The sequence below is a fragment of the Eutrema salsugineum genome, unplaced genomic scaffold (assembly GCF_000478725.1).
Source record: "Eutrema salsugineum unplaced genomic scaffold, Eutsalg1_0 scaffold_2, whole genome shotgun sequence".
NCBI classification, from domain to species: domain Eukaryota; kingdom Viridiplantae; phylum Streptophyta; class Magnoliopsida; order Brassicales; family Brassicaceae; genus Eutrema; species Eutrema salsugineum.
In genome coordinates, this window is record NW_006256829.1 from 400,380 (window position 1) to 414,140 (window position 13,761).

The 13,761-nt window shown below is 36.4% G+C and overlaps 3 protein-coding genes across 3 annotated transcripts; 2 read left to right on the plus strand and 1 right to left on the minus strand.

Annotated features, from left to right (window-relative positions):
- Window positions 1-380: 380 nt before the first annotated feature.
- LOC112086719 lies at window positions 381-953 on the plus strand. The gene has a single exon (XM_024156110.1). It carries the CDS (start codon window positions 381-383, stop codon window positions 951-953), a length of 573 nt encoding a protein of 190 aa, XP_024011878.1.
- A 3,682-nt stretch (window positions 954-4,635) lies between these two features.
- LOC18019406 (rop guanine nucleotide exchange factor 7) lies at window positions 4,636-7,332 on the plus strand. The gene is made up of 7 exons (XM_006398600.2): window positions 4,636-5,151; window positions 5,311-5,427; window positions 5,522-5,676; window positions 5,768-5,842; window positions 5,944-6,240; window positions 6,325-6,666; window positions 6,765-7,332. The coding sequence occupies exons 1-7, from the start codon at window positions 4,911-4,913 to the stop codon at window positions 7,209-7,211; spliced, it is 1,674 nt and encodes a 557-aa protein (XP_006398663.1). The 5' UTR covers window positions 4,636-4,910; the 3' UTR covers window positions 7,212-7,332.
- A 3,537-nt stretch (window positions 7,333-10,869) lies between these two features.
- On the minus strand, window positions 10,870-12,778 carry LOC18019407. The gene is made up of 6 exons (XM_006398601.2): window positions 12,443-12,778; window positions 11,919-11,991; window positions 11,687-11,835; window positions 11,348-11,408; window positions 11,186-11,248; window positions 10,870-11,098 (listed from the first exon to the last, which is right to left on the minus strand). The coding sequence occupies exons 1-5, from the start codon at window positions 12,590-12,592 to the stop codon at window positions 11,232-11,234; spliced, it is 450 nt and encodes a 149-aa protein (XP_006398664.1). The 5' UTR covers window positions 12,593-12,778; the 3' UTR covers window positions 10,870-11,098; window positions 11,186-11,231.
- Window positions 12,779-13,761: the final 983 nt, after the last annotated feature.

Below are 13,761 nucleotides of genomic sequence, written 5' to 3' on the forward strand. Positions count from 1 at the left end.
TGAGGCACTCACTGTCTCCGGAGATAACTACTCAAATGGGCCCTGACACAGATCTACCTCAACTCAAAAAGTCTGGGTGAATGCATCATAGATCCCAACACCGCGACTCAAACAGAACGGTACTCGGCGATATTTACTATCCCCCATCACCTCGCTGAGTCTCTCAAGCAACAATACCTCACTCTTGAGGATCCACTCGAACTTTGGGTGGCACTGAAAAAGCGATATGACCATCAGAAAACGGTCATACTGCCCCAGCCAAGTTCGACTGGAAGAACCTACGGTTCGAAGATTTCAAATCCGTCGAAGAATTCAATTCCGAACTCTTTCGGATAGTTGCACTCATAAAACTATGTGGCGAGGAGGTCACTAATAAGGATATGCTAGAGAAAACATTCTCTACTTTTGGCACTCCCAATGTTGTTCTCCAACAACAATACCGTGCCATGAATCATAGCACCTATGAGGATTTGATATCTTGCTTACTGCTTGCTGAGAAGAACAATCAGCTTCTGTTGAGGAACAGTGCCATGCGGCCTCCAGGATCAGCCCCATTGCCAGAAGGAACCAGAAAAGAGTCCAACTTCGTCCAACGTAACAGATCCTCAGATCGTGGACGTGGACGTGGAAATGGACATGGACTGCGCGGCAGAGGACGTGGTAAACCGAACCAAGAAAACCGACCTAACCTCAGTTTTGGTCGGGGTAAGGGTCGTGGTATCAACAAACCGACCCAAAGAGGCAGTTCATCTAGACCAACTCCTTGCTCAAGATGCGGAATGACTAATCATTGGGTCAAGATCTGCCGTACTCCCAAATATCTTGCTGAGCTCTACCAGAAGTATGGGAAAGATAATCATGAGGCTAACCTGGTTCATCAAGTCAATGAAGATGACTCAAAGGATGATAAGATTGATGGCATGGATTATGAGCTCTCCGACCTCCTTGATTGATCTCAAAAATCTGAATTTGTTTTTCATTACTCCTTAAACTTTTATCTTTTGTTTTTGGGATTTATTGTCTTTACTTTGGATTTTTAAGACCTTTTGCTTTTACATTTTAATTTATGGAGTAATGTTTTATTTACATCTCATTTTTGCATGTTATTGAATTATAATTCTTGTTTAATGAAGATATGCAAGACAATATGGATATCATTGTGGATAGTGGATCGAGCCACACCATTCTAAAAGACAAGAATTATTTCTTAAATTTAGTAATCAAAACCGTAAACATTAGCACTATAGCGGGTAGTTCGAGCCTAATAGAGGGCCATGGCCAAGCTAATGTGTTGTTATCAAATGACACATATCTAGACATCTCTGATGTCTTATACTCACCCAGTTCTAAAAGAAACCTATTGAGTTTCAAAGACATAAGATTGAATGGTTTCCATATCGAAACTCAGGATGAAGGGAACAAAGAGTTTTTAATTATCACTAAAATGATAAATGGCCATAAACAAGTTTTTGAAACTATACCCGCCGTATCTACTGGCATTTACCATGATAAAGTCAGTATGATTGAGGCTAATGCTGCTATCAAAGCACGGTTTTTAGATTACACTATTTGGCATGATCGCCTGGGTCATCCCGGTGCGAACATGATGAGTAAATTAGTCTAAAATTCTAAAGGGCACAGCCTTAAACCAAATGGTATTTTCCCTCAGCACCTCAAGTGCACAGCTTGCTCACAAAGGAAACTGATTACCCGACCTTCACCAGTCAAAGTGTCTAAAGAGACCTTGAACTTTCTGGAAAGAATCCAAGGAGACATATGTGGACCAATTCACCCACCTTGTGGGACATTCAGATATTTCATGGTCCTCATTGACGCATCGACCCGCTGGTCGCATGTCTGTCTGCTCTCTTCTAGGAACCAGGCTTTTGCTAGGTTATTGGCCCAAATCATCAGATTACGAGCCCATTTTCCAGACTTCCCATTAAAGACTATACATCTTGATAATGCTGGTGAATTCACTTCCCAAGCGTTTAATGAATATTGTATGTCCATGGGGGTAAGTGTTGAACATCCCGTTCCACATGTCCATACACAAAATGGATTAGCTGAATCCTTCATTAAACGAATTCAATGGGTTGCTAGACCATTACTCATGAGGTCACAACTCCCGGTCTCAGCTTGAGGACACGCAGTCTTACATGCCGCTGAACTAATACGCATACGACCATCTAGTGAGCACAAATATTCACCATCCCAATTGCTAACGGGTCATGAGCCAGACGTCTCCCATATTAAAACATTTGGGTTCAGTCTATGTACCCATTGCACCACCACAGAGGACTAAAATGGGACCTCAAAGGAGTATGAGAATATATGTTGGTTTTGATTCTCCCACCATCATAAAATATCTCGAGCCAACTACAAGAGATCTGTTTAAAGCCAGATATGCAGATTGCCGATTTGATGAATCGGTATATCCTAGATTAGGTGGTGAGACAGACAAACTGGTAAAAGAACTTTCATGGAATCAAACATCCATACAATGGCAAGATCCTCGGACTCTAGAATGTGATTCAGAGGTCCAAAGAATTATACATTTACAAAAGCTAGCTAATCAATTGCCAGATTCCTTTGCTGACCCGAACAAAGTTACCAAATCGTACATACCAGCTTGTAATGCACCAGTACGAATAGATGTCCCCTCAGGGAAAAGTCAAGTTGCTACAGAGTCTGACGCACGTAAGAAACGTGGCAGACCACCAGGTTCCAAAGATAAGAATCCCCGGAAATCAAAGAAATGTGCAATGATTGAAACCGGGATTCAAGAGAACACGGATACAGCCTCAGCTGATACTTACCCTATCGAACCATCTCAAGAGGTTTGGGATGCCAAAACTCAATGTTCTGAAGGGATTGATAATAATGAGATCTCAATCAATTATATCATATTCGGTTCTCTATGGAACAGAAATGATGTCGACATAAATGAAACTTTTGCATACAAGGTAGCACTTGAGATTGCGCACACGCAAGAGGATCTAGAACCCACGTCTATAATTGAGTGCACTCGTAGATCAGATTGGCTGAAATGAAAAGAAGCCATAAACGTGGAGTTGAATAGTTTAAAGAAACGGAATGTGTTTGGTCCGATCTTAAGGACACCATTCGATGTTAAACCAGTGGGAAACAAATGGGTCTTTGTGCGTAAAAGAAACGAACTCGGCAAAGTCGTTAGATACAAGGCACGCCTTGTAGCACAAGGATTCTCACAGAGACCGGGAATCGATTATGAGGAGACTTATTCTCCAGTGGTGGATGCAACTACATTTCGATTCCTCATAAGTCTGGCCATAAGAGAAAACTTAGATTTGCGGTTAATGGATGTTGTAACCGCATATCTTTATGGACCACTGGACAGTGAAATCTATATGAGATTACCAGATGGTATTGAGCTCAAAGATAAGCATGCATCTCGTGATAAACACTGCATTAGGCTGAACAAATCCTTATATGGATTGAAACAAAGCGGACGTATGTGGTATAACCGGTTAAGCGAATATCTCATCAGAGAAGGCTACGAAAACGATCCGATCAGTCCATGCATCTTCATCAGAAAATATCAAAACAAAGGATTTGTAATCATAGCAGTATACGTGGATGACTTGAACATCCTCGGAACATCTGGTGAAATCGCCCAAACAGTTGAATGCTTAAAAGCAGAGTTTGAAATGAAAGACCTAGGCAAAACTAAATTCTGTTTGGGATTACAACTTGAGTACGTCAATGACGGAATCCTTGTGCATCAATTGGCATACACTGAAAAGGTACTCAAAAGATTCAATATGGACTAGGCCTACCCATTGACCAGCCCAATGGTTGTGAGGAGCCTTGGATTGGATAGTGATCTATTCGGTCCAAAGAAGGACGATGAAGAAATCCTTGGTCCTGAAATGCCATACCTCAGTGCCATAGGAGCATTAATGTACTTGGCTAGTCACACTAGACCAGACATTTGCTTTGCCGTGAGCCTCTTAGCTCGCTTTAGTTCGTGTCCAACTCAAAGGCACTGGAACGGTATTAAGCACATCCTTAGATACCTTCAAGGTACTAAGAACTTGGGATTATTTTATTCTAACCATAACAAGGATGGTCTAGTTGGTTTTGCTGATGCAGGATATTTGTCAGATCCACACTGTGCCCGGTTTCAAACCGGTTATGTTTTCACGCATGGAGGAACAGCCATATCTTGGAGATCCATGAAGCAGACTATTGCCGCTACCTCATCCAACCATGCGGAAATCTTGGCCATTCATGGAGCTAGTAGAGAGTGTGTTTGGGTCCGGTCCATGATTCAGCATATCCGATCAGATTGCGGTATGGATGAAGATAAGGAGTATACGGTGATGTATGAAGACAATGCAGCTCGTAAATTTAAAAAAACGATTTTCAGCAAAAAATTAAAAAACGAAACCGGAGGACATCGTAGGTGGATCCGTCAATTACACGATTCCCATAATCTTTACATTATTATAAAAAATCAAACTTTTTAATTTAAATCTTGTCGTCATTGATTTTGATTAGTTTACGATGAACCCTTAAATTAAAATAATACAATATAATCATCTCGTTACAGAGATAAAGTTCGTGTTTAAATTTATGTTGAGGATGCAGAGATCGAGGAGGAGAGAGCAATAGAGCCTTCGTCAGTCAAAGACACACTCACACAGAGCTGCATTTTTCTTTTTCTCAGAAAAGATTTTTTCCCCGGAGAAAATATAATTTCCTCAAGAATCCAATCTACGAAAAAGGGCTCATTAATGTGATGGGATTCAAGCACGAGAAAACCCAGAGAGATTAAAAGAGAGCGAGGCTCCTTCGAGCGTCTGATTTCACGTCTTCGAGCAAGCTTTAAGAAATCCAAAATCTGTGTAGAAGAGACCGGCGTAGTAATGGGTGCTTCGCCGGAAAAGTTGAGAGTCGACATGCGAGAAGTGGAAGAGAAGTGTAGAGAAAGCAGTTGCTGCAGCTCCGATTTTCTGATCTCGGAAACAACAAGACAAGAAGAGGAACATAGCCCTAGCAGTACGGAGGATTTCACAGGTTCTCCGATTTCATCTCGGTGGTCGGAGAAGAATATGGACGGAGATAAGAAGATTCGTTCGGATTGTGCGAAACATCCAAGAGCTTCAGGTCCGTCATCTTCGTCCAAATGCACCCGCCAAGTGTTTGCTTTTATTTCTCACTGACAATTTCGTCTTTTTATTAAGCTTAAAGTTCGTAGCTTTGGATTTCTTTTTTCCCCCTGGAGTTTAATTTAAGGTTTTTTTTTCTTCTGGTGTGGCTGTGTAGAGATTGAGATGATGAAGGAGAGATTTTCGAAGCTGCTACTTGGAGAAGATATGTCAGGTTCTGGAAATGGTGTCTGCACAGCTTTAGCCATCTCAAACGCAATCACTAATCTTTGTGGTATGTGGAATTACTCTCATGGCTTGTTGGATTTGACTCTTTGAACAGATCTTGATGATTTTGTGTTGTGTTTAAATTGTTAAAAAAAAAAAAGCTACCTTGTTCGGGCAACTATGGAGGTTAGAACCGCTGCCTACGGAGAAGAAAGAGATGTGGAGAAGAGAAATGGAATGGCTTCTCTGTGTGAGTGATCACATTGTAGAGATGACTCCTACTTGGCAAACATTTCCCGATGGAAGCAAACTTGAGGTACAGATTACGCATAGCTTTTTTGCAGAACTGGAAATGTTAGGTTGCTTTTTGTGGTTTTCAGCTCTCGGTTTGGTTTCCATTGTTGTAGATAATGACTTGCAGACCAAGATCAGATCTTTATGTTAACCTCCCAGCTCTCAGGAAACTAGATAATATGCTTCTCGTAAGAACCCGTGACCTCTTTCATATTGATCGAGTTTCTCTTAAGCTATTTTGAGCAGCACAAAGGTCTCATATATCTTCTTCATCTTTTTCCGTTCGCAGGAGATTTTAGATAGTTTTGAGGAGACAGAGTTTTGGTATGTTGACCAAGGAATCATGGCACACGAATCAGCAGCCGATGGATCAACTTCGTTTCGAAAATCTTTTCAGAGACAAGAGGACAAATGGTGGCTTCCGGTTCCACGGGTTTCACCTGGAGGATTACAAGAAAACTCAAGGAAACAGTTGCAGCATAAACGGGACTGCACTAATCAGATACTAAAAGCTGCTATGGCCATCAACAGTATCACACTCAACGACATGGAAATCCCTGAATCATACCTTGAATCTCTTCCACGGGTAAAAACAAACAAACAATACATATATTCCGCTAAATATAGTCTGATATTAAACCCAAAGCTGCATTTTTGTTTTATGTTTCAGAAAGGAAGATCCTGCCTTGGTGATTTAATCTACAGATACATTTCGTCAGATCAATTCTCACCAGAATATCTTCTTGATTGCCTTGACTTATCCTCTGAACATCAAGCCATAGAGATAGCTAACCGAGTCGAGTCATCGATCTACCTATGGCACAAAAGAAGTAATTCCAAACCAGCTACGAATACCAAAACGTCGTGGGAAATGGTGAAAGAACTAATGGTTGATGGAGAGAAGCTAGAGTTAATGGCGGATCGTGCTGAAAGTTTGTTGCTTTCTTTAAAACAACGGTTCCCGGGTCTCCCTCAAACCGCTCTAGACATGAGCAAAATCCAATACAACAAGGTTTCTCTACAAAACAGAAATCAAATCTCCCCGATCTTTCTGCTTTCTTTTAGTTCCCCACTAAACGGTTATCTTTCTTTTCTTTTTTCCTGTTTTAGGACATCGGGAAATCGATTCTGGAGAGCTACTCGAGAGTTCTAGAGAGCTTAGCGTTCAATATCGTTGCACGTATCGATGATTTGCTCTTTGTTGATGATCTGACAAGACATTCATCGGATCAGATTCCGACAACATTAGGCAACAACGGTAATGACGCTCTTAAGAACATTGAATTGCCGGTTACAACCTACACAACTCCAAGCTACTCCCCCGCAAAACCGGAACTCCGATCATCAATCACAGTGCCGCCGTCACCTTCCCGGTTTAAGATTCCTCACAGTAGCAGCGTTAAAAGGGTTTTGACGGCTTATGTAGCAAAGAACGAACCAAGATTGAAAGATGTTTCAGGTGAGAGATCGGGCCGTTCTTCGTCGAGTGAGAGATTGTCCCTTGAGAAATGCATGAAGGAGTCGTTGAATGTATCGAACCTTGATCCTGGGATTTGAATTACTCTCCTCGGAAAAGTCTCGGTTTTGAATCCGGTCTTTTCGTTTTATTTGAATATCATCTTTAAATGTTTATTTCTTCTTGTGTGTATAATATAACTGGAAAGATGGACTTTGAGAATTGAGAGATTAACAAAAAAAAGTCAATGGTTCGTTTATAGTTTTCCTGTTAAATAAATAACCGATATCGAACCGAACATTTTTCCAAGTCGAATCAAACTGAACAAATAAAAAGATTGGTAATCATATATATTATATATTATAAGTAAAGTAAAATTTTGAATTAAAGTTCACTCATTTAATTTCAGAGTGGTTAATTACTATTTACCCCTCTTTATATTTTTAAAAATAAAATTTAATAAAAAATTATTAAAAATAAAAAATTAATAAAAAATTATTAAAAATCGTAAACTAACAAAAAATATTAAAAATCAGAATTTAATAAAAAAAATTTAAATAAAAAACATTATTAAAAATTGTAAATTAATAAAAAAAATTATGATAAATCAGAGTTTAATAAAAAAACATTTAAATTTTCAAATCTTATTAAAAATTGGAATATAATAAAAAAACATTAAAATCATATTATATATACTATATGCAAAGTAAATTTTTTTGATATAAGCTCTTTTATTCAATTTAGGTGACTAATCATCATAGTAGTATATATTAAAAGCAAAGTGAATTTTAGCTTTAACGACCTCTCATTCAATCTCAGCGTGGTCAATTATTTTTGTGTTCCTTACTAAAAGATCACTAATATCTTTTAAATGGTTAAATTAAGTTTTATTTATAATTAACTATACCAAATTTTGTTACCATTAAGTTAATATTGGATATTTTAATGCTATAAAATTATATGGTTTTGTATATGAAAGTCCCAAGGCTCTCACTTTAGCCCTAATCTCGATTAATAAGAACTTCTTCTTCAACCGGTGGTTTCTGTGTTTTGACGTTTGAGTTGTATTGTTTTATTAAAATTTTCGAATTAGGGTTTTTTTGTTTCAAAACTTTGGGTCTGTGTTCATGATGTATGAGGAGGATTGAGTATTTAAGCTTTGCGATTAATTTCCATCGATATTGCTCTATAAGTCTATGACCGATCGGATCCCATACTATTTATGCTCCTCTATCTCAACTTTGTTTCTGTTTTTGGAATGTGTCTGGTTTATCCAAAAATAATTTTGTACTTGAGATTCTGTTTGGATTTCATGTTTAGGGTTTATTCATCTCAGTTAAATTTTGAGGAATCAAAGTGATGCTAATCATACTGATTTATCGTTGTAAATTGTGATGTCCAGTTATAGTGAAGAATATATTCACAAGCATAAAATCGTAGCAAAACAAAACAAAATATTCACAAGCATAAAAGAGACCATATTGAACGAGTTTCTACTGATCTCTCTATAAGCCAAGTCAAACTGATCGCTCTGCTTCTTCACTCTAATTATAGTAAAAGCTGAAGAAATCGTTGGAATAAAGATTTCGATGAGCCCATGACTCTTGCTCCAACCAGACTTTCTTGGTCGTGCGAAATACATGGTTATTCAAGGTGAACCAGGATCATGCATAATATGCATGGAATATAAATGCGAAATTATTGATTAAATTTAAACAAAATTAGACCAATCAGGGTTTTAAAATTATATTGTTCATGTTAAATCTTATGGAATCGTTGAACAGAAAGTGTGATTTCACTAAAGACTGTTATTGGTAAAATCTTGCAATCATGCTAATTTAGGAATATTAGTAATGAGACTTTCAGTGAGACTTTTGTTACAACATTTTTTTTAAACGGATTAAGGTATTTATGTGGTTGATTTTAGGATTAGATAATGGAATGTAGGAGGGTCTTGAAATGGACATTTGCATATGGATACTACCTTGCTCATCATGAACATGCAAAGACACAACTTTTTCGAGTATTTGCAAGGGGAAGCTCGAGCTGGTTTGGAGAGGCTTCATCATTGTGCAGAGATGTAGTTGGAACAGTTTGTCTCCGGAACTAATGAACCATCCAAAAGTTTCAATGATTTCATTTGACTAATGTAACCAAACCTACTTCGAAAAACACGTGAAAGCTTTGGAGAATGGTCTTGCTGATGTGGAACACAATGAGAGCACAAATCAACAACAGACTCTAGATCTTCTTTCAAATGACAAAGGTTGACAAGGGTCTAAGAAAGATCCAAGTAGTAAGTGAGAGATCTTTCAGCTTCAGATTTATATTATTGGTGCAAAAAACCGTATGGTTTATTGAAAGTGGTATTTTCCAAATTAAAAATCATACCAAGTATTCGGTTTACAATTCAGAGGGACATGTGCAAAATTGTAAGGTTATAGTATTGAGAAGCTATTGGTTAAGATAAATAAAGAATATAATTTTTCCCTTAAAAAAACCTATAGCATCACTCCACTAATTAAAAGATTTTTACTTCTTTTAACGCCTTATAGAAAAAATAATCTCATTATGTAAATATCAATAACAGAGTACATTGGTAAAGTTTTAAAAACCAGAAAATAGTCAAGATAATACCAGTAAGTACTTTACATAACGATCAAAGAGAAAGTGAGTAACTCCTATGAGAGAGTCATCTCATTAAGTATAATTATTTAAGAATCTAATATGTTTTAAGAAAATAATTGGAAGAATATATGTATCAAATAATAAATACTTTATTATGAGAAGATTATTTTTTCAATGAAATATAAGAAGTGAATACAGTTCTAATTTTTATGATTAAAAATTAAAACATGTTTTAATTGTTTGATTTATATATAATTTTGGGATTATTTTTAAGCAATAAAGAATAACAACTTTAAGAGTGACTTTGTTTCAGCTTCCAAACTATATTTCATCTTTGTTTTAAGAGGAGAATTCATATTAGAATACTCGGATAATATGTGTCTATGTTATTTTTGTGCTTCACTCCGCAAGATTTTTTGAAACTTTTCGTTTATACAAAGATAGTCAAGCCTATAAAAGATGTGAAAATATATAAAACTTCCAAACTTCCAAAAATAAATAGTAAAAAAAATACGAAGAAGTAATAAAATTAAAATAAGAAGAAAAACATAAAGAAAAAATCTGTTTATTTAATATTTTATGTAGAAGAATAAGAAATTGGAAAATACAGACTATATAAAGAATAATAGGAAGAAAAAAAAAATTGAAAGAACAAGACGAAAAGAAATTGAAAGAAAAGATGATGTTCCCGCCTGCGCAACGCGATTTTAAGCAAGACTTTAACTATTTTAAGTAAGTATTGTTAATGAAACATTTCCGCCCGCACAAGGTACGGGCTAAACACCTAGTAAATTCTTAAAACCTAATAAATCGAATGCCTACGGCATCAAATTTGAAGTGGGTCACCATTTTACTTTTGAAAAAATGAGAGGATAAAACTTTTAAAAGGATCAAGAAGACAGGAACTACGACAAATGTATAAAGAATCCCCGTGGAATCTTTCGAGGACACAGTTTATGACGAAAGGGCAGAATCTCAACATTGTCCTGCTCAAAAGTAGATTCCCATCTAAACCGGACAAGAGTCACATTCACAGTTCACCGCAATTCAAACCGACGATAACCAGACCGATAATACACCATTCAAATATGACAGATCAAAAATCTGTTTCATTCAATAAAAAGAAGAACAAAAAAAAAGTTCACTTATTTATTTATATGCGTGGAAACTGGAAATCTATAGAGTTTTGTACAAAACCATCAACGGCTTATCTAAATTATAATTGAGGGAAAAAAAACCTCCCCTGTTTCTTAGCACCTAACTTCAAACTTCTTCCATACTTTTTGTAATAATAAGATGAGAAGTTACTAAACAGATCCACCAGTACTACTCTCTGTTTTTTTCTTTGGTTCCTATGTACCTGTAAATTCAAAAACAGAATCAAACCAAGATCAATTTTTAGAACCAGACCAGAATCAGTTCTAATGGAAACCCGGGTTTACTATACCTTGTTTTCGTATTTTATAACATTAGCTAAGTATCAAGATCTCTACTTAGTAATACAGAGATCCTGCAAGTTACAAAGTTTTCAAGAACGGTTAGAGAAGAGAAGGAAACAAGATTTCTCCGGAATGGAAACAAAACAATAAAAAAGATGGGAATCAGAGACCTTGCCACCAATTTCCTCTTGAGGCACTTCCGGAATCATCTTCGCCTCCGTCTTTCTTGTTCTGCAAAACAAGAAAACACACCCGAAAAGATTCTTAAGAAACAGCCTTTAATACTCATCAAAAAGCTCCAAAAAAACTAACTCTAATCAAAAAGTTTCTAGCTTTTAGTTCTGAAAACACACATAAAGCTCAGAGAAAGTTTCTTTGGCCAGATTCTTTTGATGAACAATAAATAATTCCGGTTCTAAACCCTTTAAAGCTCATCAAAAAGTGTCATAAGACAAGCGCTACAAAACAGCTGAATATATAAAGTTTATAGCTTTTTCTCCGGAGAATACCGTAGAGTTGACGCTCGAATTCTGAGGCTGGTAATAGACATCTGGGCCACCGTAATAGATGGAAGAACTAAGATGACAAGGTTGTACACTCTGGTCCTGATAAATTTGGCCAAGATTCTCTTGTTGTTCCCTGTTTCTACCAACATCACCTGCAACAATAAATTCATTGGTAACAGAACAAAAACCTGGACTTTCAATCAACAAGAACATGCAAAATCTCGATTAAAATTACCAGTCTTTGAGCTTTTGTCGTTCCAGACACCAGTCACAGCCTCCTGTTGTCGCATAGATTCTCTTCCCAGAACCTGAAACAAGAACAAACCCCTTAAATTAGGTTGGAGAACCCTGTGTCCCAAGCCACTAATCATTAAAAAAAACTTTTCTTTCTTTTCTGTGTTCTTATTCTTAATTAGGGGCTGTGGGGTCTTCCGTTATTTGTTTTTTGATTCGAACAAATAAAAACGCTCACAATTTAAAAAATCTGAATACGAAATTAAGAAAAAAGGATAAAAAATCAATCAAAATCCGCTACGATCGAATCAGAGTAATCATCCTTTCCATATCGAAAGCCCTAATTCCTAAAATCCCAATTCCATTCCCTACGAAATTGGAATCGTAAATCTATTAAAGGAGATCGAAACCGAGACAACGATTAGTTTTTAAAAAAACATCTTTCAAGAGATTAAACACCGACAAAAATTGAATTCACAGAAGCAAAGAAAAAATCGTCGGTCTCTGGAGGAGGGTGAAAATTACCTTGGAAGGAGGAGCGAAAATCGATTCGAAAATCCGGGAAGAGGAAGAAGAAGGAGAAGAAGAAGGATTTTCTCTTGAACCAAATAGCTCAGAGGTTAACGAGGAAGAAGAAGAAGAAGAAGCAGCAGCCTTCTTCTTTCTTCCTTCCATTGTCTCTAAAAAAAAACCACTCTTTCAGCTAAACCCACGAATTTGTATAATATACGTATATATATATATATATATATATAGAGAGAGAGAGAGAGAGAGAGAGAGAGATCTGTGTGTGTATGTATGGATTTATACGAAGGTGAAGATAATTGGGAGAATTAGAGGAATGAGAAATTTGGGAGAGGAGAGGGGAAGTAAATTGGTGGGTTGGTCTCGAGTATTTATAGATGGATGGATACGAGTTTGTTGAATATTTATCGTATTTTATTTTTCAATGTAATACTTTTACATTAAATAATTTCATTTAGATAAATTAAAACTTAAAACTTGTCACCGTAAAAATTCCGAACCAATATCATGCATCTAGTGAAAAATTAGCCTTACTTTTGCTACGTTGAAGCATTATATCAACGGAGATACTAAATGATACACACACCCACACAAAAAATCATATATTATACGACTATTATGAGAAATCTGGTTTCTAGATTATAGCTTTAATATATATAATAACGTATAACGTATGTGTTCAAAAAATACATTTAATCGCCTAATTAAGCAGCTGAATATTTACAATAACAATTTTCAACAAGTATAGTCATAATATATATATATATATATGCCGAGAGTCAACTATAGTTTTTTTTTTTGTCGTGAGTCAACTATAGTAAGTTATGTCTTTTGGAGGTTTTCTCTAAAATAAAATAAATGAAATGAACGTTTGTAGTTGGAATATTAATATATGATGTGAAAAAAATGTATAAAAAACAATCGTATAAAAAGTTTTATGGAATAATGTTAACACTATAAATTACCGTTATCTGGTTACTTACGTACAACTCCCACTTGAGGTGTCTGATAAAAACAATCGACACCTGGCAAGTGAATAGAAAGTGGGACCAGATCTAATCTTATTTTTTTGGTGTGAAGGACCAGATCTAATCTTAGGTCGGTAGTTGCCACGAGTAAAAGTGTAAAACAAAATCCAAAATGGATAATTAACTAACTTTACCTCTTTGAAAGATGAGTCAAAGTTCGTTGCATTTTTAATCTTTGACTCTTCTTCTTCGCTCATTCGCTCTCTCTGTGGATATCAGTTTCACGTGACAGTTAACAAAAAACAAAAAAAAAAACCTTATCTCTTTTATCTTGTCGGTTGCAGCATTGAA